The sequence below is a fragment of the Miscanthus floridulus genome, chromosome 8, assembly GCF_019320115.1.
Source record: "Miscanthus floridulus cultivar M001 chromosome 8, ASM1932011v1, whole genome shotgun sequence".
Lineage (NCBI taxonomy): Eukaryota > Viridiplantae > Streptophyta > Magnoliopsida > Poales > Poaceae > Miscanthus > Miscanthus floridulus.
The window spans coordinates 79219101-79242815 of NC_089587.1; the positions used below are offsets into that span (position 1 = coordinate 79219101).

Below are 23715 nucleotides of genomic sequence, written 5' to 3' on the forward strand. Positions count from 1 at the left end.
ACTCTTACACTGTTACCCTGTTCATTTTCGTCGTTTACCTCTCCTTTTCCCTCCGCGTAGCGCATGCCGGAAGTTTCCACAGCCCTCCCGACGTCCCCTATTTTTTTTTTTATCGGAAAGTCCCTTCCTTTTTCCATCCGTAATAGAGACCCACACGAAAAAAAAAAACGCTCCATCCTCCCCATCCCGGCGCTTGCTCTCTCGCTGCCTACGCACCAACGCCGCGGCAAACCCCCGCCGGTCCCCGGCGCTGCCTCTCCGCCGCTCGCATCCCCGCCGCAGCCTCCCTTCTCTCTCTCTCCCTCTCTCTCCCGACGTGGTGGCGCTGCGGGAAGCCCAGAGCGCGGCCACCTCCGCACGCTTCGCACGGCCGGCCCGGTGGCTCCCAGGCTGCGCGGCGCAGCCCCCCGGTGGTGCCCCGCCGGTGTCTGCCTCCCGGCACAGACGCTCCCTCCCCGAGGTCTCCATGCCGCCGCTGGTAGCCGTGAGGCCGCCGGCGCCGCGAGCCCGCCCCCACCCTCTCCGGCTCCATCTTGCGACGCACTCCGCTGCTCCGCGGCCAGCCCTGCTGCCGGATCCGCTCCGCACGCCGACTCTTCCTCTCCCTTGGTGCCGAATCTGATCCGTGGCCGGCCTTGCCGGCACATGGACCAGACCACGACGGCGCATCGCCTCTTCCTCTCCCCGGTTGTGCCTGCGCCCGTTTCCCCTTCCTCTCCTTATCCCTCCCCCTCATAGAGCTTTTTTTGTGTTGATTTTCTCCTACGTCTACTGAATAGTACAATTGCCGTTCTTCCAATTTCAGCCACATTTTTTTATTTCAATACATTGCTCAGATTGGCACCTCCTATCCACAATAGGTTGCCTTATGATTTGTTTCACAGAAAATGGCCACCGTAGATGTTTCCGTTATCAAATTTGTCAACTGTACCATTTTTACCCATTAGATTACAGCGTATATATTATATAAAAAAAATCCCTGTGTTTCTGCTATACTAGGTCAAGGAGGACCGCTTCATCCTAGAAGACTGTTGTAACGATTAGTTGAATGGCTCAGAGTCAAGAGTAATGGCCAGTGTTGAAAAACGGAGCTTTTCTCTGTACCTAGGGAACTAACAAACTAACATGTTATCTTCCCAATTCAGGTAGGTAAATGCAGAACCAGAAGAGCAAGGAGAGGCTCAGAGAAATCACCCAATCCTAGGCCATTCAGGCTTACGGAATGATGTGAGTTTTTACAGTCCCCAATTCTCACTGCGTCTCTAAAATATGTTTAGCTGAATTGCTTTCATCATTATGGGTTTACCATGTACAACTCTGACCCTGAATATGTGCTCTATGATTACAATGAGAGGAAATCCAACACTGAATAGTTTAGTGACGCTTTTTCCCCTTTCAGGTAATAGTTGTAAGATGCTCCACATGATCTCTACCTGATGGATGATAACTGCGTGAATGATATAGTCATATATGCATTGGTGCTTTCCTCAAACTGATTTACCGTTACACATATTGGCAGTCAAGGTTTCCTCATATGCACCAGCAGCAAAATAGTTTTATTGGGTCACCAAGTTCTTCGGTTACCTCATTTTCGATTACTATAAAGTTAGCTGCCGAATTTAGGTATGCTATGCCTCCTCTTTTTATTTTGCATGTTTCTCCAGTCTCCAGTTTTGGGGATGCACTCCTTTGCTTCACAATGTATATATACTTTATACTTAACATGCTACTAATAATAAAAAATAAAATAGCAGGTACCCATATACTTTCATTGCCCAGTATTAATGATGTTGTTTTCCAACTATGTTTGTGAAACTTAATATTAAATATTTGATGGACCCCCCCCCCCCCCCCCCCCCCCCCCCCCCCAAACTATTGTTTAGTTACAGGGTGCCGGCACTTCTTCTCATGACATTAGGCTACATTAAAGTTCTCATAATTCTTTTGCCTATTAAAGTTAACAAATAAACATTTTTTTCTTCCCACCTGATGTTGGTGCTAATAGCATTAGTCAATTACCTGATGAAGATGTTGTTTCCCATATTACCATTCTGCAGATCTTCCATGGACCTGACAATGATGTTCTCTGGCTTCCAAGGGATTTTCATATTTATGCTGCGAATATGTTTGGTGCTTCCAAGGTAAGTACTGGCAATAATATATACTTTTCACGCATTTCTCCTATTCTGCATAGATTCATGGTTTTTAACACATTCAATACCATTTGCTTGCTAGATCTTTTTTGTTGTAGCGTTTGTGTGCCATGCACTGCCTAAATTGAGACCCCATTTTCGCAAGGATCAATGCATTTGTAATTGCTCTATGAAACGAAAGGAATATGATTAACTGAAAACCAATATTATCATCTACAAAATATATAAAAACCTAACACTGTACCACTTCAAAATTGCATTATTTTAAGTGGGCACAAATAGTATGGCTATAATCTGATGACATTTCTTTATAGATGCTATGCTGAAGCAATATCTTTTACATGGCCTGCTTTCTAATAAATGAGGATCTGCAAAGAAATCTTTATTTGATGCTTCCATTTTCAAATAGGAAATCTGTACAATATTTATAAAAGTACATCTTATTGCTTATCTTCCACCATTTGTGTTTGTCAGTGCAGCCTGGAGCGCGAATGTTTATACCACTGCATATGCCAACAGAAGCACCAATTTAAGTGAACAATAAGCAATATGATGCCATTCTGCGTCGACGCCGTGCCCATGCCAAAGCAAAGAGGGAAAACAGGCTGCTCAAAGCCACAAAAGGTACTTTGCACATCTCAAACTGTTGGTTGAACACCTTAACTGTCAACTTTGACTGCTGCTACATCACCATTGCATGCAACAAATAGCATTTATGTCAGTCAGCTGTCTCCATGAGTCACGCTCTCAAATCTATAACTGTTAATTGAACTACATAATTGTCACCTGCTGACTGAATGACGCTATATCACCATGGCATGCATAATATCTTCTGTCGTCTTCTACCACTACATTCATGTTGCTACCTACGTGATGCAGCTGTGTCTCCATGAGTCACGCCATCAGCATTCGCGGTTGCCCACGAGACACTGACGGACGTTTCCTGAACACAACGAAAGAATCGAACGGGAAGGATGCTGGTGGAGTGCTGCAACATTCAGCAAGCCCCTTACGCGGCAGGCGACATCTCCAAGTTCAGAGATCCACAAGTCAGACCTGGCTGACCCAAGCAGCGTCTCTAGCCTGTCGGGTTCAGAGTTGTCAAGTAGAAATGGAATTGTACTACCACAAGATGTACTCTTAAAAAGGTAGACCTACTAAATTGACGTGCCATGATCCTATGATGTAATGAAGCTCTTGTGATCCTAGAATCTTAATCAACAATTAAGATATTATAAGGCATGGAATAATATACAATTACCTACCATTGCTATTCTCACCCGCAGCAACGCGCGGGGGCTGACTAGTTTCCAAGTTCACACCAGCACTGCCTCTTGCGGCTTTGGGTTCATCAAACGTGATCAGAAAATGGCACAAGTTTGTGAGAAGGCCTATTTTAGTGTATGTGTATCGTCCAATGCGTTAAAAAAATATTTACATAACATCTAGTAAAATGGTGTGTAACACATATAAACAAAGCTTAAAACGTGTAGGGACATCCTCTACTAGTCAATGAAATAGGGCTCAGGTTTAACAGAGATGAGAACTCTGTTCCAGCACAAAAGAAAAACTCATTCAAGTACACACCCATCTAGTGCATGGTCAAACAACACACCTAACTACCGAACCATGAAAAGACCAGAAAATTCAAATCATGGGAGTAGGATGCTAGTCATAATTACTTTAGATCATTGGGTCAACACAAAAACTTAATAAAATGAACTAGAATGACATTTCACGTAATTAATTTGGAATGAGAAATGAACCAGAGTGACATGCCATCATAACTAATCAGTTTTTTTTGCGAATTACACAATACAACACAGACACTTAGAACACACGCACACTCAGCCTCTACGAACACACGTACGCAAACACTACCTCTATGAGCATCTTCGAAGATTGGGCCGACAACATCCTCAGGCGCCTCGCTGTCGACAGGAACGTCGCCTATCGCTGAAAACACAATACCATTAAATTATGGAAAATTCGCTCCCACGGAGAGTCGAACTCAGGACCTGAGGTGCCACTGAAGCTCTTGTAGCCACTAGGCTACAGGCCCTTTTGCCATAACTAATCAACTGACCCAAAAAACATCATTTGGTACTCACATCCCTACATGGGAGGTGACACAGTCACCTTCACTGATATGCAAGCTGCCTCAAACTTAATCTGCCAATGTGCACATCCATGCTGATTAACATCAAAAGAGCAAAAGTATAGGCTATCACCTTGAGAGCCATTTTTACAAGGCAACGTATCAGGTGCAAACCAACCAATCTATACAAACTTGAAAACTACCAATCAAGATCACTAGATGCTGATCCAATGGATGGGGTGAGAGGTGGGATTTTTTTGAGCTTAAGCCCCCCACCCGCCGGCCTTTTTTCCGCTTAAGCCCCCTCACCCCATCCATTGGATCAGCATCTAGTGGTTCTGATTGGTAGTTTCCAAGTTTACACAGGTTAGTTGGTTTGCACCTGATATGTTACCTTTTTACAAACCCTAAACCTCAAATGCATCATAGTATCCACACTAAGATGGCAACTACGAACCTTTTTTCCGCAAAACTCACCAACCACGTTGTTGGTGGCCAAAATTGGCACAGTGCCATTCTGGCTGGGGAAACCAGTTCGACTAGTTTCCAAAAGCGGTCAGACTGGTTTGGTCCTGTAGCTGATCTAGCAACACCAACCGGTCAGCCCGGTTTGCCAAACCGGTCTGACCGGTTTAGTTCCAATCCGACTAGGATTGAGGAATCCTTGGAGATTACGATTTGTAAAAGGATTTCCTTGCGGGGTAAGACCCCCAATCCTATAAATATAAAGGGTCACGGCCAATTGAGGGTTAATCCAATCGATCAATCAAATATACCTTTACTTTTTATCTCTCTTAAACCCTAGCTTTTCCAACCCCTTTTGGTTGTTCGTGTCTCCATGGTGATTGACGGCATTCTGAGTGGCCTGTCGACCTCAGAGCAACCCTAGGTGAGCCAGCCCCGACGGATCTCTCCCGGGTAGGTCGACGCAACAAACCCTAAGAAACCGGTCGGACCAGATTCCCAAACCAGAATGATTGGTTTGTGTGGGTGTGCTGCATGTGATCAATTCGTTGTGAATCCGTGCGATCTAGTGCAAGTTTTAGGTGTGTTGGCCACATAAGGCGTCAACACATTTTTGGCGACTCCGCTGGGGAACTTGGAGATCTTGGTTACCCTAACCGATCTACCCAACCCTAGCCAGATGGGTTCTTGTACGGATCCGGTGTTGACCAGAACAGGCGTCAACACGTGCCATGAAAAAATTAAATTTATGTATGCTCCTCTTCCTCTGCAAAGAGACAGAGGAACTGGGAGATAAATCAAAAGCGCTATGGACTTCAGATATGACCACTTATATTAAGGCCTCCATTCCTTGGTGCATACTCCCTCCATACTAAACAAAAATGAAGTCGTTTTGGACAGTGACACGGTCTCCAAAACATAACTTTGACTACTTATTTTTATAAAGATATTTATCAAAAAGTGATATATGTAAATTTTTGTGAAAGTATTTTTCAAGACAAATCTATACATATGGTTTTTACATTTCCAAACTCAACAACTTAAAAGTTATTCATGATTTATATTCTCAATGTTTGATCCAAGCTTTGTCCAAAACGACTTTATTTTTTAGTATGGAGGGAGTAAGTATTAAACACATGTCAACTGCGCACAACTTCCACTAAAACGAAGTGTGAATGGTCTACTCAACATGAGCATGCCTAAGTTTGTTAAGCCCATCGATCAGCTGGAGGTCATCATCCTCTTTCTCTCTTGTCGAACTCCAGGAAACCTCTGAAAGCATTAGAATGCCTCTCCTAGAAGCAGTCACCTCGATGAAAGAACCCTGTGGAATTATAAATTGTTCAGTAGCTGCGGATGAAAAATTGTTAAATATCTGGAACTACATACTATGATTACAAGACATTTGCCAATAGACCCAAAGTTTACATATATTCTAAATTCTCAAAAGGCAATCAGAAAATATTTGAGTTTTTCCTAACTGATGGTTCCATACTACTAGGTTATTTTTAAGGACAAGAATAGATTTTATATTGTGTTACATGGTGATTTATCGTCAAGAAGTTTAGGGCTCGTTTGGTTTACGGCCCATGTGTGCCACCAAAATATTGGTGCTTGACTTCATTGGCAAAATCTGTTCGGGACGACTAGCGCCCGGACGTCCGAACGCTGCTCCCACACCCGGGGCCAACGCACGCAACTCCCTTTGCCCTACGCCAAATCCTGCTCTGGAGGTAGCATCCGTCCAGATGGAGCTCCACGCTTGCACCCGACACCCGCATCGAGTGCCAGCGTCTGGAATGGCGCCCCCGCGCCGGCACATGAACCATAGCGTCGCCCTGGCAGCAGCACCAGGCTTGTCGCACCGCACGTGAACCACGGTGGCGCCCCAGTAGCAGCACCAGGCGGGCTGTAGCAGGCCACTGTCCGCCAGCCACCAACGTGCATTGCAACATGTGCAACACACGATCTACTTTTTTGAAACATAAAGATAAAACATTTGCAACATTCTCTTGAAACATGTGTGTATAGCCATAAGAATATATGCAACATCTAGATCCGCTCTTGCAACATAAATTTGAAACATCTGAAACACATGAAACCAAACACTTGAAACATGTGTGTGCAGCCAAAGCAACATATGCAAACATCCAGATGAAAACAACATACGTCTCAAATAATCCAGATCCACTTTTGCAACATAAGTCTGAAACATCTGAAACACATGAAAACAAACACTTGAAACATGCATGTGCAGCCATAGCAACTTATGCAACATCCAGATGAAAACACTTGAACCATGCATCTGAGACAACTAAAACACTTTGCACATAGGCTTACAACATGTGTATTTTGTCATTGCAAACATCCCAGATATACCGTTACAACATCCAAATGAAACACCTGAAACAAAAAGCCTAAAATGCCTTAAACAATTGAGGCCACTGCCAACCTGGTGGGGGAACTGCGGTAGATCAGCGAGGAATACAGTGAGTGGATGGAGGCCACCCTCGGGGCGCTGGAGTGGCAACAGCGAGCTCCAGCCGAGCAGGGAGGCCATGGCAGGCCGCCGCCCAAAGGGGGCCCGCGAGGAAAGCCATCTCTCACCGCCGCCCAAACAGATTTCGATATTCTCTAACACGAGCGTCCGTGCGTCCGTCCTTATCTGGACGTCGCTCGCCCACACACCCACCTCGCTGTTGTTTTTCCCCATAGCTCGCTCCTACCCGCCGGCGACGCACGGCTCCCCGTTCCCGCGCTATGCTCCTTCCTGCGCCACGCCTCGCGCCGCATCTCCTCCCCCACCCCCACCCACCCACGCACCGCCGCGTTCGCTCCCCCATGTCGTCGCTGCTCGGCCAGCCAGCTTCGATGGGGTATGTGTTGTTGGCGATGGCAAAGGTGCTGGAGCAGCCCACGGTGCCGGGGGTGGCCCCATGTCTGCACTAGTTGGTTTCCACACCCGCATGATAGCGAGGTGAGGGCGGGCGAATGCTCCACCATTTTTTATTTTATTTTTTTTTTTGCTCACCCTCAATTTGGCAGGGCAGATACAGGGGAAACCAAACGGCCCCTTGGTAAAAATTACAAATGGCCCTACTAACAAAACAAACCAAGGGCACATTTGTTTACGACATCTCCATCCTCTATCCCAATAACTATCCCAGCTTTTTTTATGATTTAAAAGGAGATTAAGTAGCTGTAGCCATGGCAAGTATCAAGTGTAGATTCCATCTCATCTCTACCATTGAGCACAATCTACAATGGTTGCAGATAAGCAATAGAGGTGCACCTGCTATACGGTGACAGGGATCACCCCTGCTACGGTTGGAAACATAATTAAGCCATCCATCCATACAATCTCGAGCCGCCAGGTACGTGCGGTAGAAACAATTAACCCTCCCATGTATCCGAGTCGTTCGCCCCTCCCTATCTTGGAGCTACTGTAGTTGCTAATGGAAGCTTTTGTTTCCGTTGGGGTGGCAATGACATGTGAAGTCCCTTATTCTGCTCCGCTCACCCCTGATGTTTACAGTGCTGGCACTTCACTTATAGACCTCACCTTATGAAGACGGAAAGCTCCTGTCCAACAAGCAAAGCTCCTGATGTAGCTCAGTTCAGATATCATAACATATCGCAGTTCACAACTAGGAAAGCTCCTGTACAACTGATTTAGCTCAGTTTCAGATATCAAACTGAATGAAAGCACTACACCACGCCACTATAGTCAGCATAAGAAAGATCCATGCAGGACTCAATTAAAAGAAGAAACTCTAGTCTTCCTCTGAGATGGAAAGAGGGCAAACACAAAACAGTTAATTCAAGAAAGAAAGAAAGAAACACAAGACAGGCATATAGGTCATAATAATTAAATGCAGGGACAGCTCATAACAAGGTTCCACAATCTTAACAAAGCACTCTATTCAGACCAAAAACCAAAAGCTCAGATGAGTTCTTGTTGGAAACACCAGTGCTTTCGCCATACTCCCTTCAATAGAAGAAACCTAGAACCTTGCCTCCAACATTCTTCCTACGGGCCTCCTCATGGTCCATAATGCCAGCAGACGTCGTCAGCACGATGTAGCCAAACTACACATCCAAGTAAAAGAAAAGCACAATTAGCACTTGAAGAGTCGAGCGTACAAACAACTACAAGCAGTTTGTGTGCAGGAAAATAATGCAACAGACTAACCTGACGTGATGGGAGCAGCCTGGCAGTCCATCCTTCGATCTCCTTTACGCCAACATCAAAGCGAGGGCTAATAACACCACATTTGTTTAGCCTTCCATTCAGTTCCACCACAATCTTCCCAGCACGGTGGTCATCCACGTATTCGAACTCACCAATGTAGCCTACATAATAGAACAGTAATCACCAGACATATCCACAGAATGAAGCAATTGAAATGGGGCATAAGATTCAGAACTAACCATGACGCTGCATGACAGTCAAGAACTTGATGATGACCTTCGATGACGGCCTGATCATGACTTGCCTTTTCCCCCTCTTCTCAGCATTGTACATGGACTTGAGCGCATCGTTGAGCACACTGACCCTCACCATGCTGACCTTAACTGAAGAAAAAGATACAATTGTAAGGGTCCCATGCCAGAGAGAATAGCATAGGAAACAGCCATTTACATCAATGAATCACGATCAAAAAGTAACAGCAGCACAAATAATTATGCCACAACATCAATGCAAAATGATGTACAGGTAGCATTCATCTAACAAAAGAACAAAAAAAAAATCCAGTGCTATATTGAAATAATGTAAAGAAATGAATTGCTATTGCTACAGGAGATAACAAGCTTAACCACATGATCCATACTGTTGAAAGTTGAAACTCATAAGATAACAAAATGATAGCTATAAAGCCAACCCAACATATAACAAGTTAAAAGCATGTTACAATATCAGCAAATTAACCATGATATCGGCTCTAGTGGTTGTAAAATAACTACTCATCACATGTGCATTAGCTTGTTCCAACAATCAGATTGTACAGGATAAACCTATGGTTCATAAACAACAGACCATCAAATTAACACAAGTACTACTACACGCCGACATCATCTAATCTAATTACCAGAACTCAACTGATGACACAGCTGATGAGAAAGCACCAAAAAGTTACCCACTGCAGTTAATTTTTTTACCTTAAGATCACCCACAAAGTAAGGGATCTCTCAGCACCAATACCTGCTGCCTGATGTGCTTATTCGCTAACTACTTAAACAGCCTACCTGGGCCAGAACCAACACTACGTTGCATCACTCCAGCATACCAGAATAGAATTACAAACTAAACTTCACTGATCATGCACAAGCAAAAGACAGCAATAAGAGACGGACGCTTCACGGATCATGAAAAAACGGAACACCCGATAGGCCGATACCCAGTACAGTCATGGTCTAAATGGGAACGCACAAGAGCATCAGGAATCATGCGCATCAAAAGCAACTGCTAGTCCCAGGACTCCTGCGAAGATGAAGCTACCAGGCAGAGACACGATTGTGGGGAAAAAATGTGAAGCCTAGTTCCTGGTTCAGCGCACACGGCGCACCGATAAATCACGAGGCCGACAAGGCGCGCGCGCGCACACACACAACGCCACCGCCCTCCTCCGCAAGCCCGATCCGCAGCACCTGACCAGCTCTACCACCTCATCGCGAAACCAAGTCAAAGCTCGGGAGGACGAGGACGGAGGGAATGGGACGTGGAGACTAACCTCACCTCGACGGACGGCGTGGCCGAGAGAAGGGCGAAGCGGCGCGGTGGCGGCGGGCGCTGGAGAGGAGTGGCGGCTAGGGTTTGGCCCAGCGCATGGGAGTGCTGGCTATAAAGGCAGCTGAGGGAGTTTTCTCGCCGTCGGATCTTGTGTGCAGCCGCAGAGGCGGACGGCGTAGGTGGGCAGGGCGGTGCAAGCAGGCCGTCGAAGGATGGGCCTCGTGCAAGCATAGACACATGATGGATCGTGGAGAAGCTGAGAGCGCGGTGGGCCGGTGGCGATGGATCGTGGAGAAGCTGAGAGCGCATGATTTTGGATAGGAAACTAATGGATTGTAATCTAATCCGATTTTTTATTATTTTCTATCTCGTTCCATATTCTTCTGCTAAAAAAAATCTGATTCCATATTCTTATTATTGTTTAGACGATTTCATATTCCTATTTGAGAAAACCATGGAATGCCCAATTGTTATCCATATCCACGAAAAATATGCGCAGGCTGAAACTATTTGAACGTTATTTTTATGATAACTAGGTGCAGTGGCGGAGTGGCCCATGAATTAGAGGGGGCTAAATTGCTCACTTCGTCATCAAAACATGGTGAGATATTAAACAAACATGTAGTTTAGTCTTGTAGGGATTTATATGGTCATTAAATTTTGTCAAACAAGAGGTGCGGAGGCCCAGTTTGGCCTCCACTACCCTCCACCCCTAACTAGACGATACCCCGCGCGCTTTTGCAGGAATTTTATAGACATTTTGTAGTAGGAGAATTCATGGAGTAAGAAATATAGGGCTTTGTGTAGAAAATCATGTTATAGATATGGTTGTGCCATCTTGCTAAACTTGTAGAACAACAAAAAAAAATGATTATTTAAAGAACTTTTGTGGACAAAAACTACCTCAAAAAGTATCGTCCGTGCACACACCATGGTTGTACTTATGCCTCAAAACTACTAATTAGTAGGTTACATCAAAAGATGTTAAACGAAGTTATTTGGTATGACACTATGAAATGAAAAATTAGAAATAAGGAAATCAAGGGGACATATGACGTCAAGGTATTCCGGGACTAAAGAGGGACTTGTCCCGGTGGGTAACACCAATCGGGACTAAAGGTCCTCCCAGCTTTAAAAAAAATAATCCCTCCCACCGCTGCGTCCCGTGAGATTCGAACCCAAGACCTCATGCGTTGTCTCGCGCGTAGCTTACCACCCCACCTACACAACACATCTGACAAAGGATGGGATGCTTCCCTTTTGAACTAACCCATCGGGGGACCTTTAGTCCCGGTTGGTATTACCAACCGGGACTAAAGGGTCCTTTAGTCCCGGTTGGTATTACCAACCGGGACTAAAGGGTCCTTTAGTCCCGGTTGGTAACACCAACCGAGACTAAAGGGTCTACCAACCGGGACTAAAGGGTCTACCTTTAAAGAGGGACTTGTCCCGGTGGGTAACACCAATCGGGACTAAAGGTCCTCCCAGCTTTAAAAAAAATAATCCCTCCCACCGCTGCGTCCCGTGAGATTCGAACCCAAGACCTCATGCGTTGTCTCGCGCGTAGCTTACCACCCCACCTACACAACACATCTGACAAAGGATGGGATGCTTCCCTTTTGAACTAACCCATCGGGGGACCTTTAGTCCCGGTTGGTATTACCAACCGGGACTAAAGGGTCCTTTAGTCCCGGTTGGTAACACCAACCGAGACTAAAGGGTCTACCTTTAGTCTCGGTTGGTGTTACCAACCGGGACTAAAGGTTAGGGACTTTTAGTCCTGGTTGGTGGCTCCAACCGGGAGTAAAGGTCCACCAACCGAGACTAAAGGGTCTACCAACCGGGACTAAAGGGTCTACCTTTAGTCTCGGTTGGTGTTACCAACCGGGACTAAAGGTTAGGGACTTTTAGTCCCGGTTGGTGGCTCCAACCGGGAGTAAAGGTCCACCTTTAGTCCCGGTTGGTGTCTCCAACCGGGACTAAAGGTCCCCTGCCACTGTGCCGAGCGCAGTAGCCGTTGGGCAGGGACCTTTAGTCCCGGTTGGAGACATCTACAGGGACTAAAGGTCTCTCTAGTCCCGGGCGCAAAAAATGCCGGGACTAGAGCCCATTTTAACCTCGGATGAAAGGTTTGTTCTCTACTAGTGCGGTGAATGGATCAAAGATCTTTAGAGTCGCTGTGCAATTAAGTAAAAATGTTGAGAGATTCAATCGATAAATAAAGTTGTCCAGCTCCACACAACTAAAGATGGACCTTCAATAGAAGCAAAAGGAGTAGTAGGGTACAGAACCTGCGCTGCGACACCCACACAGCACTTCCAAATAAAAACGCGCTGGCGCACTGCTGATCATTGGAGAAGCACAGCACGAACCGATGAGGCACTGATTCTTGCAGCAGATGATCGAACTGCATGTCGGAAGTCATGGCTGCCCAAATGAACACGAATTCGATGAGCCTTCAGGCACCGGATCTTAGCAGGGACTCTCTAGCCCTAGGAACAACTAATCTCCCGCGTGTGTTGTAGCTGCGCTTCGGCTTTCGGCTCATGCACCAGCATAACCACACATCGTCTCCCAGACACCATGGCACTGCCGCACCTACACCGCAACACGTCCAGGCCACCATGCACCTCAAGACGCGTCCCACCTGCAGGACTGTCCTAGCCGCTCGTCGCTTCCGATCTACCGCTCCCTTTTATAGAGCCAAGAGCTTTCGATGAAGCAGAATAGTGCAGGACACAATGACTGTCCAGTTTGTAGCTTTGGAAACAGAAAGTTGGACACAATGCAACGACTGTTCAGTTTGCAGCTTTGGAAACAGAGAGTAGTGCCGCCGCCTGAGTTGTGAATAGTGATGGGAAGGGATGGTTCGGCTGCTGTATAAGGACTCATAGTGGTGGGACCCTCAGATGATGTGGCTTCACGAAATCACATGAAAATATGCTAACGGGGTTCTCTATTAAGGTATAGTAGATAACTAATTATGTATCCATTGAAACTATTTAAAAGTTCTCTATAACAATTTATTAATGACAAATGATACTAATTTTGATATTGGTATATATAAATATGAAGTATGAATTAATTAATTTTCTTTCCATTTAGTTTGAGCTTTTGTATTTGTTGGTGTGGATTATATCTAAATATTTGATTTTATTTTATTCTATTTGTTTGTGGACGTATATCATTTTTGTATAATTTAATTTTTTTATTCCGTTATAAATATGACTATTTATACATTTAATTATTAAAATATTTATGGGCTATCTTTTTTTTAGAATTACAAAGTTCAACGCAGACACCCACAACACGCACCCACACTCACCCCTATGATCACACGTACGCAAACCCTACCCCTATGAGCACCTCCGAAGGACTGAGCCGACAGATCTCGAGATTTACGAAGTCAGCACTGGCGCTTCGCTGTCGACGGGGAAGTCGCCTACCACAGAAAGCGTAGCATCGTTAAATCCTGGAATAAATCCAGAAAAATACGAGCACCCGTGCCAAGTCGAGGACTTAAACCCGGGTGGGCAAGTTCCACCACAAGGAACCTAGTGTTATGTACACGAGTTCTCATATACCACATCAATTTGCCATCTACGTATGCTCGGTTGGCACCAATGATCGTAGCAAAAATCTTCATAATTAAGTTCTAGTGAGAACTCGTTGGAACCGGACCTACATTACACAAACAACAATCTTCACTCTTCGTTCAAACCAAAATCGAGCTAATAAACTACATCAAAACCCTAGGAAACACCATTTCCCAACAACAATATCAAAGATTGAGTACTCAACTAAATCCAAACCCTAAATTTGCACATATTGCTTATACATTACACCACAAGGGGAAATCCTATAGCACCCAAACGGTTAGGTCACAACCAAACTCACCGTACTTCAGCAGCGGTTCTCCTTCCCTACGAACCTAGGGGCCATGCTTTTGGGGCCCTAGACGACGCGCCTTCATCCACGCACACCACCTCCTGCCGCACACCTCGTCACCTTCCTCAACTTCGCCGCCTCCGCCACGTGTGTGAGGTCATAGTGGTGAGAAATAATCATGAACAGCGCACAGGGGCTCCTCAAATATTTTCCAAACTCTCACACGAGCCTAGCAGATAGGATGGTAGTCCACGCTAACGAAACAAGCTACCGAGATCCGTATTGGACCTCTAATTATATACTCCCTCCATTCCCATATACGTGGCGTGCACTGATTTTTGAGAATGACTGTTTTATCTAGGGCAACGTCGTAGCATGCATTGCAATTAACAACGGCAGCAGTTACCAAACATCTTTATAGGCAAGGCACTCTTCTTACTGCTTGCATGCAAAATTGATTCGCTATTCGGTTCGAATCGTTTGACCATTCCTCCCCCCTTCGTTTCATGCATGCAAAAAATTGATGATGACTTTAGGAAAGGGGAGCTGGATTAAATAGTTCTAGTATTTGGAATGCTTGTGTTGGCGCCAGATAAAATGGGATGGAGGGAGTATTTATTAAGTTTATAGGCCTAAAATTCATGTTTTCATAGTTTATATACCTGCTTGGAAATACAGGACAAGTTTAGAGACGCTAGTGGATTCTGGGCCCGTTCGGCTGGTACACTCATTTACTGTGTACTAGTTTATTCTGACTGATTTTAGCTGATTAAATAGCGTTTTATGAGAGAGAATAAGCTGAAAAAAACTGAGACAAGCCGAGCTCGACACGCTGTCTACTTTTTTTTCCTTTCATCCCTCCTGCTTCCATGCGGCGCCGCGAAAGGATAAACACCAAGGGCATGTTTGGTTGCCCACATAAGGGCAAACCAGGCTCCCGGGATGCAACCTGCTCATGTTTGGTTCCCTGGCCACCCTCTCGAGCCAGACTCCGCTCGTGCAAAAGTCCCCTCCTAGCCTGGCTCATGAGGAACGCCCAAATCGGCCGTTTTTCTTCAGCCTGGCTCGCTCCGTCCTCCCGCGAGCTCACACGCCTGGCGATTCCGTGCGCGGGGAGATGGCACGAAGATCTTAGGGTTACCTCCTCCGTTCCCGCCATTCACCGCCTCTATATCTTCCCTCCCGCCGCCTCCCTCTCTTCTTCTTCTTGTCGCTCCCCGTCTGCGCCGCCGGTAAGCTCCACCTCCTCTTCCTCCTCCCCCCGGTGTTCTTGATTGATTCGTGGCCTCCTAATGCCTACCCTCTCTCTCGATTTGTTGCAGGTGCCGTGGATTTGCGTCCTCTCGAAGCAAGTGAGTTTTTTCCCTTCTCTTTCTCTATTTTTTTGTGCGATTTGAAACCCTAGGTCACCATTGATTGTTGATCTCGCTGCAGACACACCAGATCTGATTTCTTGGCTGTTATTGCGGTATGGATCCTTGTTCTTAGATCTCATTTTTTTCTTGTTTTTTCCAAGTAAAAATCCTATTTTCTGTATGCTAATCCTCTTTTCTTTGCTTGTGTGCTTGTAGATCTGAGCTCTCTCACCTGCTGGGTTGGGCTTTTGGTGGTGCTGCTGCTTGTTGACGTGGGTATTTTATATTTCTACTCCCCCTCTCGCCTCCCCCCTAATCTGTACCGTGCGATAGTGAGTCATGCGTTCTTGGATTTGGATACATGTCCTACTTTGTGAGATTATGAGCAAGTATATGAAGTTGCCATTTTGTCTGAGCTATTGTTCAAGTCTGTGATAATTCCTTTTGTCCTAAGCTATTGCCTTAGTCTATGATGATGCCTTTTTCTGAGCTATTGCCCTAGTTTGTGATGATGAAAGTCTTATTTTTAGCATGTTCTAGTTTATAATGAATCCTTTTTCTGAGCTTTTGTCTAAGTCCATGATGATGACATTGTCATTCTGAGCATTTGTCCTTAAATTTCATTCATTTTTTCTAGATGGACTTGGAAGAGAAGAGACACATTCTTTTTGCTCGTGCTGCTTGCTACACTTAGAATGCTTCAGGGTCAGCGGCCTCAGATCAGTTATGGTCCAATGAGCATTAGGGATGAGGAGCGCCAAAGAAACTTGAACTTAATTTACAACTACAATGATATAGAGTGTGTGAACATGCTTAGAATGAGAAGGGCACCTTTTTTCCTGTGATTCTTCACTTGATCTGAGACTTTGGGCAATAGCAATGATGTTTTTTTCTGTGATTCTTCACTTGATCTGAGACTTTGGGCAATAGCAATGATGTTTTTTTTTCTGTGATACTACACTTGATCTGAGACTTTGGGCATGTGCAATAATGATAAATTTTCTGTGATACTACATTTATACTGAGGCTTTGAGCATGTGCAATGATGATAATTTTTCTGTGATACTACACTTATGCTGAGGCTTTGAACATGTATCCCGGGAGTCTGGTTTGCCCTTATGCAATGGTGGTGGCCTGTCCCTGTGCAGTGGTGGCATCTTTTGTGCATATCTAACTACAGCTGGTGGATGTGTAGTGGGTTGACCTTCTCTTTTGTGTAGTTGATCTGATCCTGCATAGCTTACTTACTAACACTAACATATAGTTAGTGTCTTAGATAACCCTGCACCTACAACCTAGATCAATCTAGTGGTGGCAATCTGACCATGAGTCCATTGCCAATGATGTGAACCTTGTGGTTCTGAACTTAATATGGGCACCAGCCTATGCCTGTGATTTGCACAATTTTATTCTGAGCACTTGCCTTATTGCCTGTGATGTTTGTTTTCTTATATCTGAACACATGTCCGTTGTCTATGATGCTTTATGACTGAACTGAATACTTGTCCATTGCCTGTGATGTTTTTGGATTGATCTGAGCACATATTCATTGCCTGTGATGTTTTTTGATTGATCTAAGCACATGCCCATTGGCTGTGATGTTATTTTGATTAATCTGAGCACATGTCCATTGCTTGTGATGTTTTTTATTGATCTGAGAACATATTCAGCTATGGCTTGGTATGTTGTTCATGTTGGGAAGGAGCCTAGGGTCTACTCCAGCTGGGCCGAAGCACATGCTCAAGTAGTTGGTTTCAAAGGAAACTGCTACAAAAAATATGAAACAAGAAATGAAGCTTTGCTAGCTTTCTATGGTGATCAACCTGAAAATCCACCTCCCCTCCAACCTGTCAGTGCACCTCTACTAGAAAATGATGGAAATGACAACTTTCGCTTGTGCCACAGTTCATTTATACTTATAATAACAGTAGTTATTGCCTTGCTAGTAGGTTTTTCCATTTGGAAATTGATGTAATATCTGATGTCAACTAGTGGGTGGTAATATTAACACTACATGCAAGAGGTGACTAGAACTTATTGTATGCAGCCAACCAAACAATGATCCATGCATGGGCTTTTTAAATCTGCAAACACATACATGCAACCAAACACTATCTCAGCCCAGCCTGATTCCACAGATGCATGCAACCAAACAACCCTTACTATATGCATCTGGTCTGAACAAATATAGCCTGGCTGCCTGGAGCTAACCTGGCTGGGCTGGGAAGAGTACCAAACACGCCCCAACGGAACGGACCCTAAGTCCCCCAGACCGTCCACCAGCTAGCTTCCCCGATCCCCAACAGACGAGCGGAGTAGGTGGTCCCCCTCTCCCTCCCTAGCCCGTTTTCCTCCACTCCCGCTCCAGCGTTCTCTCCCTCCCCCTGCCCCGACCGATGCTACATTCCCGCGGCGAGCCGCTCGCCTGCCTCCCCGGGCCCTGGGCTACCCACCCCATCGCCGAGCCGCCTCGCGCCCTCGCCCGGTCCCCCTCCATTTTAACACGACTCTCGTGCCCCGGAGGGAGGGAGAGGAGAGGGGAGTCGTCGTCATCCTGCCCCCGGCGCTCGGGTTATTGGCTCGAGGGATCGCGGTGGATTTGGGGCCCGGGGTGGACTGATTGCTGATGGTATTCTCCGATGGAGGAGGCCGGGAGAGAGCGGGACAGGGCCGTGCCGGCGGAGGATCTTGGCGTCGCCACTAAGGTCAGGTCGAATGTATCTCTGCCCCTGCCAATCTACTGTTTCTCCGTTCATGTTTCTGAGGAGATTGCTGATGGGGATTTGGGGGAGTAATTAGTTATTATGCCCCTGGCCTCTGATTCTGTTTCGGCGTTTTTGCAGTTCCTCTGATAACTAGCTAGTAATACCACTACCATACCCCACCCGCGCTAGCATCCTGCTAATTGCTCTAACGAGATGTGTGAAAGGATTGAATAAATTTGTTGAATCGTAGTTGGAGTCCCCTCAAGAATTACTCTGCCATTTTTAGATTGTCCATGCTCCACATAGACTTCCATGTTCCAGCTGGTTTCTCTGGCTGAATTTAGAAAGGGGCCAAATGGTTTCAAAGTTGGCCCTGGCAGTATAGAATGAGACTAAGAATAAATGACGCATGGCTTGTACATAACTACTTTTGATATAGGGAACAGTCAATATCCACCTTATTTGCCCGTATCAGTCAAGAACTTCGTTTAACCTGTGAGGTATTTTCATCGCACACAATTTTTGTATAAATAAATATATAACATGCGCGTTGCTGTGGGGCTGTGTGGAAAAACATTGTTTACGATTCCTTATATTATATTATAACTTGGAAACATAGTGATAGTCTCTTTCAAATATGTTAAGCAGGAAACTTATTCTCGTCAGAACTAATAATTAAGACCCGAGAAAAATTAGGATTCAAACAGCATCGCGTCATTCTTGCTGCATATGTGATAGTCCATTGGAGCGGACAATCCAGGGATCATACTTGTTTGTTGGTCTAATCTAGAGGCTGTTATTTTTTTTATTGTGTGGATTAATGACAAGGCTGGGTTTGTAGTCAAGATTAAATGATAGAGTGATTGCTGTGAGGGAATGCCCAAATTATAGTCCATTGTCCCTTCATGTGACCTGTCATGAAATTTCAGTACCCTCAAATATATATATTTTTTCTATTGCAGGATACAGCAGTTGTAAACACAAAGCCAGCAAAGCGATACCCGCTTGCGTTATGGATAGCAATATTGGGCCTGATAATGCTAGTCGGCGTGTACATATTCTCGTTGTCTCTAAAGCAAAACGGGATGCTTTTCGGGCTCATGCAGACAAATTTGATAGAAAAGGAAAGGGAGAAACCTTGTCATGATCCCAGTATTCCAGACACAGAAATCCCTTACTTGCACTACCCGATGCCAAATACTTATGATAGGTAACGAAGATATACTGGGTCATCTGATTTTGCTATACTTTTTTTCAGGTTAGTGACTGACTTGAGTGTTATTTGTCTGTTAGGAAAGAACGTGCGTGCACGGGGGTTAGGTTCTTTGCTATCTTGTCAATGCAGAGGTCAGGGAGTGGATGGGTTGAGACATTGTTGAATAGCCACCCTAATATTAGCTCCAATGGAGAGATCTTCTCTGTCAAAGAAAGACGCAGTAATATCACTGCGATCACGAAAACACTGGACAAATTGTACAATTTGGATTGGTATAGCAGTGCTGCTAAGAATGAATGTACGGCTGCCGTGGGGCTGAAATGGATGCTCAATCAGGTAATCCTTATATTCATCACACTTGTAGGTGGAGCAAAAACTTGCTCGTGTGATAATTTCACAGAACATTTACTCTAAATGGATATCCAATTTAGAAATTTATACCATTCTTCGAGTAGTTTTATATTGTGGAATGAATTGCTACTTACTATTACCTTTTTTCCCTTTTGAAACTTAATCTGAACATACCATGATCATCTTGCAATTCCAACCTACTTGTGTGTTTCCTTAAGTGGAAAATTTGTTTGATTACTTATGGACTATCTGAAAACCAAGGAAATAAGAATGTATCAAGTTTTGATGAACTGCCTCCATCAAGATTGCCAATTTTATTTACATGGAAAATTGCTTGCCTGCAAGTGATAAACAAACTGTTAAAATACTAAAGGAGAGAAGCAAAACTAAATAACTAATTATTTTATCATATCTCTCCATCATGATCTTTTTTCCCCTGTTTCAAAACTTACTTGCTTGAACTTTACATAGAATGATTAATGTACTGGAGGTGTTTATTCTAGACAATGACTACTGATAGATATGACCCTTTGCATTCTATAGAAGCTTTTGCCACAAAATTATAGATCAGGTTGAAGGACTCATTATCTAATATGATTCTTGGTATATATGCTTACTTCAAAGGCTCTATTGAGTTTGTCCTTTGATTTCATGGTTTGCACATAGAACTATTCTTTCTATCACAATTGTTTGTGTGGCAAATTTCCAAAGATATATTCAGCTTCCTTGATTTGTTTTATCTAGTGATATGCTTTTTCTAGAGAAAATTATAGGGTCTAATGAAGCACCATCAAGAGATAGTTGAATACTTCAACCGAAGGGGTGTTTCTGCAATTTTTCTACTAAGAAGAAATCTTCTATGGCGTTATGTCTCTATATTAGCAAATGCTCATGATAGTGCCATGAAACAGCTGAATGGTACTCATAAAGCTCATGTGCACTCCAAACATGAGGTGCACATCTTTCCCTTATGTTGCCTGCACTAAGAGTCAGATTTTATTCAAGCATGCATTTTTTGGTATCATAAATATATCAAACTTATATGCTTACAACTTCTTTATCTGCTAAAAATGGTGAAGATTGAAAGGATCAAGATGCCCAAGAGAGGGTGAATTGGGCTAATTCTAAATTCTTTGCAATAATTAAACCCTACACTTAGCCCACTTCACCTTTTGTGCCTAGAATGTTTTTCTATTATTCTACCGCACAAAAGTTTTGCACCCTAGGTTCCAATCCTACTCTAGTATGGCAATTCTAGAAATGTAAAGAAAAGAAATGAATTGCTCAAATGTAAATGCTCAAAGTAAAGAGAGGGAAAGGAACGCGGCGATGTTTTTCCGAGATATCGGAGAGTTGCCACTCCCCACTAGTCCTCGTTGGAGCACCCGCGCAAGGGTGTAGCTCCCCCTTGATCCACGCAACGATCAAGTGCTCTCTACAGGCTGATTCTTCGACACTCCGTCGCGGTGAATCGCCCACAACTGCTCACAACTTGAGTTGGGTCAACCACAAGCTCCGCCGGATGATCACCAAGCTCTCAATCACCACCGAGCCGCCTAGGTGATGGCGATCACCAAGAGTAACAAACACAAACTCTCACTTGACCACGACAGGCCTAATGAGAAGGGTGGATGCACACTTGCTACTCTCCTTGCACTAATGAGGACCTTAATCTTGGATTCTCAAATCTCAATCACCTCACTAGGCTCTTGCTCTCTCTTGCACTCTCAAGGTGTTTCTCAGCTGAACAAATGGACAAGAGATCTCCCTTGGACGAGTGGAGTAAGTATTTATACCCCTAATTCAAAACATAACGTTTGGAGGCTGAGTCAGTGTTCTACGGGGTGACCGGACGCTCCGATCAGTTATACCCGCCACTGTGTCAGAAAGAGCCGTTAAGTTCTGACCGGACTCTGACCAGCGTCCGGTCAGTACTGACCAGACACGTCCCATCACGAAAAACGCTCTCTGAAACCTTACTGATGTTGACCGGACACTGGCATCCAGAGTCCGATCACTTCACTATTCAGCGTCCGGTCAGTTACCGGATCAAAACCAACGTCCGGTCAAGAAAATCCTTCTCTGGAACCTCTCTGGAGTTGACTGGACGCTGGCACCCAGCGTCCGGTGCACTTTCACTCAGCGTCCGGTCAGTACCAAATGACTGCAGTTGATTAAATGAACTGGCCGGACTCACCCTCTAGCGTCCGGTCACAACCAGACCAGCACCCGATCAATCATTTGACCCTCCATTCACTTCCAACTCGAAATCCTATGTGAATGAAGTTTACTCCAATTGATCTTAGGGATATTCCTGAGCTACCTAGTGCTAGGTTTGACAAGTGTGCACCGCACCTAACCCACTAGACTCACCTAGGTCAAGCTACTAGTCCATACCCCCCTTAATAGTATGGTCAAAGAAAAAACAAAGTCCTAAACTACTATAAGTGTCTCTCCAACATTAAACGACACTTAGAACTAGTCCGTCCTTAACCTTGTCTTTCATCCTTTGAAAACCGAAACGATTTCCATCGTCAGGGGCATGACAACCATGATTGCCCAATCAATTTTCATTACCATAACCTAACTCAAATTGTCTCTGCAAAACACACGTTAGTCATAGTAATTTCGTGTCGTCATTAATCACTGAAACCCAACTAGGGGCCTTGATGCTTTCAAAGATGTGTGTCGAATAAAAGAGAATCTTGTTGATTCTTTTTTTCTTCCTTTGCGCAGGCTGAAATTCTTGCTCAATATAAGCCAACCATTGACAAAAAAACATTGATTACTGAACTAAAACGGTCTGATAAGTTGGCATCTGCTGCCTTGGTGAATTTCAAGAACACCAGGCATGTTGTTCTGTACTATGAGGATGTTGTCAGCAATCGTACAGTGAGTCGCTGTTGCTTCATATCGTTCTGTTGAGGCTAAAACAATCTTCATGCTCCTCACCAGCGTGTTATTTCTGTCTTCAGATGCTCATGGATGTCCTGGATTTTCTAAGAGTGCCAAAGAGGAAACTGTCCAGTCGACATGTGAAAATCCACACTAAACGATTGTGTGATCATATCGATAACTGGGCAGATGTTAATAATTTTTTGAAGGGGACACGGTTCGAGAGCTTTTTGAATGGCTCAAGGAGATGACATCGCTAGCTGATGTATATAGTGCTATAGTGAGTTGTCCTTTTGACGCCTCGTTACCCCCCTTCTACAGCTAACAGAGTTAGCACAGTAGGCAAATTTTTTGATATCATGAGCGAATAAGTTTGGGTCACTGAGAGAAATAGTTAGGAAGCAGAAGTAGAGATGCTTGATCCAGGTTAGTCTTATAGATATGGACTTCAGAGCTGCAGAATAAAGTGTGGGGTTATCAAATATCTATCTCAAGAACTTGTAAAGCTGTCTGGACTCATTCATGAATACATCAAACTTTACACTTGAAAATGATAGCCCGTCCGGATTGGCGCAACAAGTGCTCAACTGCTCAGACTCCTTGTATGCACATGTTGGCCCCTGGAAATAGCAAATGCTCTTGGGAGTATCTTGTTGCTAAATGAAGCGCATTGAGTCCTTCGGTGTACTGAACTGCTAAATGAAATGTACTATCACTTTCTTAATTTCTGCCATTGCCTGTCACTTTAAAGGGTGTTTAAATTGGCTAAATGGCCATTTAGGCTAACAGTGCAGTGCAGCTGTGGTCAGTGCGCCGGTCATGCATGGATGGATGGATCCATTGGCAAGGAAGTTCTGT

General features: G+C 44.6%; 2 protein-coding genes and 1 long non-coding RNA gene across 7 annotated transcripts; 2 read left to right on the forward strand and 1 right to left on the reverse strand.

Moving 5' to 3' along the window:
* The first annotated feature begins 131 nt into the window (after window positions 1–131).
* On the forward strand, window positions 132–3411 carry LOC136472701 (uncharacterized). 2 transcript variants are annotated; one of them, XR_010762403.1, is made up of 5 exons: window positions 132–1227; window positions 1400–1623; window positions 2058–2141; window positions 2628–2777; window positions 3033–3411. It is a non-coding gene; the product is annotated as an uncharacterized lncRNA (long non-coding RNA). The 2 variants fall into 2 exon arrangements; XR_010762402.1 differs by having other exon boundaries at window positions 133–1227; window positions 2633–2777.
* A 4993-nt stretch (window positions 3412–8404) lies between these two features.
* LOC136472702 (small ribosomal subunit protein uS8z/uS8w) lies at window positions 8405–10580 on the reverse strand. Of its 2 annotated transcripts, none has more exons than XM_066470405.1 (4): window positions 10449–10580; window positions 9148–9291; window positions 8909–9069; window positions 8405–8805 (listed from the first exon to the last, which is right to left on the reverse strand). In XM_066470405.1, exons 2-4 carry the CDS (start codon window positions 9278–9280, stop codon window positions 8707–8709), a joined length of 393 nt encoding a protein of 130 aa, XP_066326502.1. In that variant the 5' UTR covers window positions 9281–9291; window positions 10449–10580; the 3' UTR covers window positions 8405–8706. The 2 variants fall into 2 exon arrangements, with proteins under 2 accessions (XP_066326502.1, XP_066326503.1); XM_066470406.1 differs by having other exon boundaries at window positions 10454–10530.
* Window positions 10581–17986: 7406 nt separating this feature from the next.
* On the forward strand, window positions 17987–23588 carry LOC136476781 (uncharacterized). 3 transcript variants are annotated; one of them, XM_066474731.1, is made up of 6 exons: window positions 17987–18395; window positions 19358–19605; window positions 19689–19947; window positions 20736–20915; window positions 22699–22854; window positions 22938–23588. In XM_066474731.1, exons 1-6 carry the CDS (start codon window positions 18330–18332, stop codon window positions 23106–23108), a joined length of 1080 nt encoding a protein of 359 aa, XP_066330828.1. In that variant the 5' UTR covers window positions 17987–18329; the 3' UTR covers window positions 23109–23588. The 3 variants fall into 3 exon arrangements, with proteins under 3 accessions (XP_066330828.1, XP_066330829.1, XP_066330831.1); XM_066474732.1 differs by lacking the exon at window positions 22699–22854; XM_066474734.1 differs by lacking the exon at window positions 20736–20915.
* The last annotated feature ends 127 nt before the right edge of the window (window positions 23589–23715 follow it).

Coding starts and splice junctions, on each gene's coding strand:
- LOC136472702 (XM_066470405.1), bottom strand. CDS start 9,280: ATGGTGAGGGTCAGTGTGCTCAACGATGCGCTCAAGTCCATGTACAAT. Junction 9,070..9,147: donor GACTGTCATGCAGCGTCATG/GTTAGTTCTGAA, acceptor TCTATTATGTAG/GCTACATTGGTGAGTTCGAA. Junction 8,806..8,908: donor GGCTGCTCCCATCACGTCAG/GTTAGTCTGTTG, acceptor TTGGATGTGTAG/TTTGGCTACATCGTGCTGAC.
- LOC136476781 (XM_066474731.1), top strand. CDS start 18,330: ATGGAGGAGGCCGGGAGAGAGCGGGACAGGGCCGTGCCGGCGGAGGAT. Junction 18,396..19,357: donor ATCTTGGCGTCGCCACTAAG/GTCAGGTCGAAT, acceptor TTTCTATTGCAG/GATACAGCAGTTGTAAACAC. Junction 20,916..22,698: donor ATGTGCACTCCAAACATGAG/GTGCACATCTTT, acceptor TCCTTTGCGCAG/GCTGAAATTCTTGCTCAATA.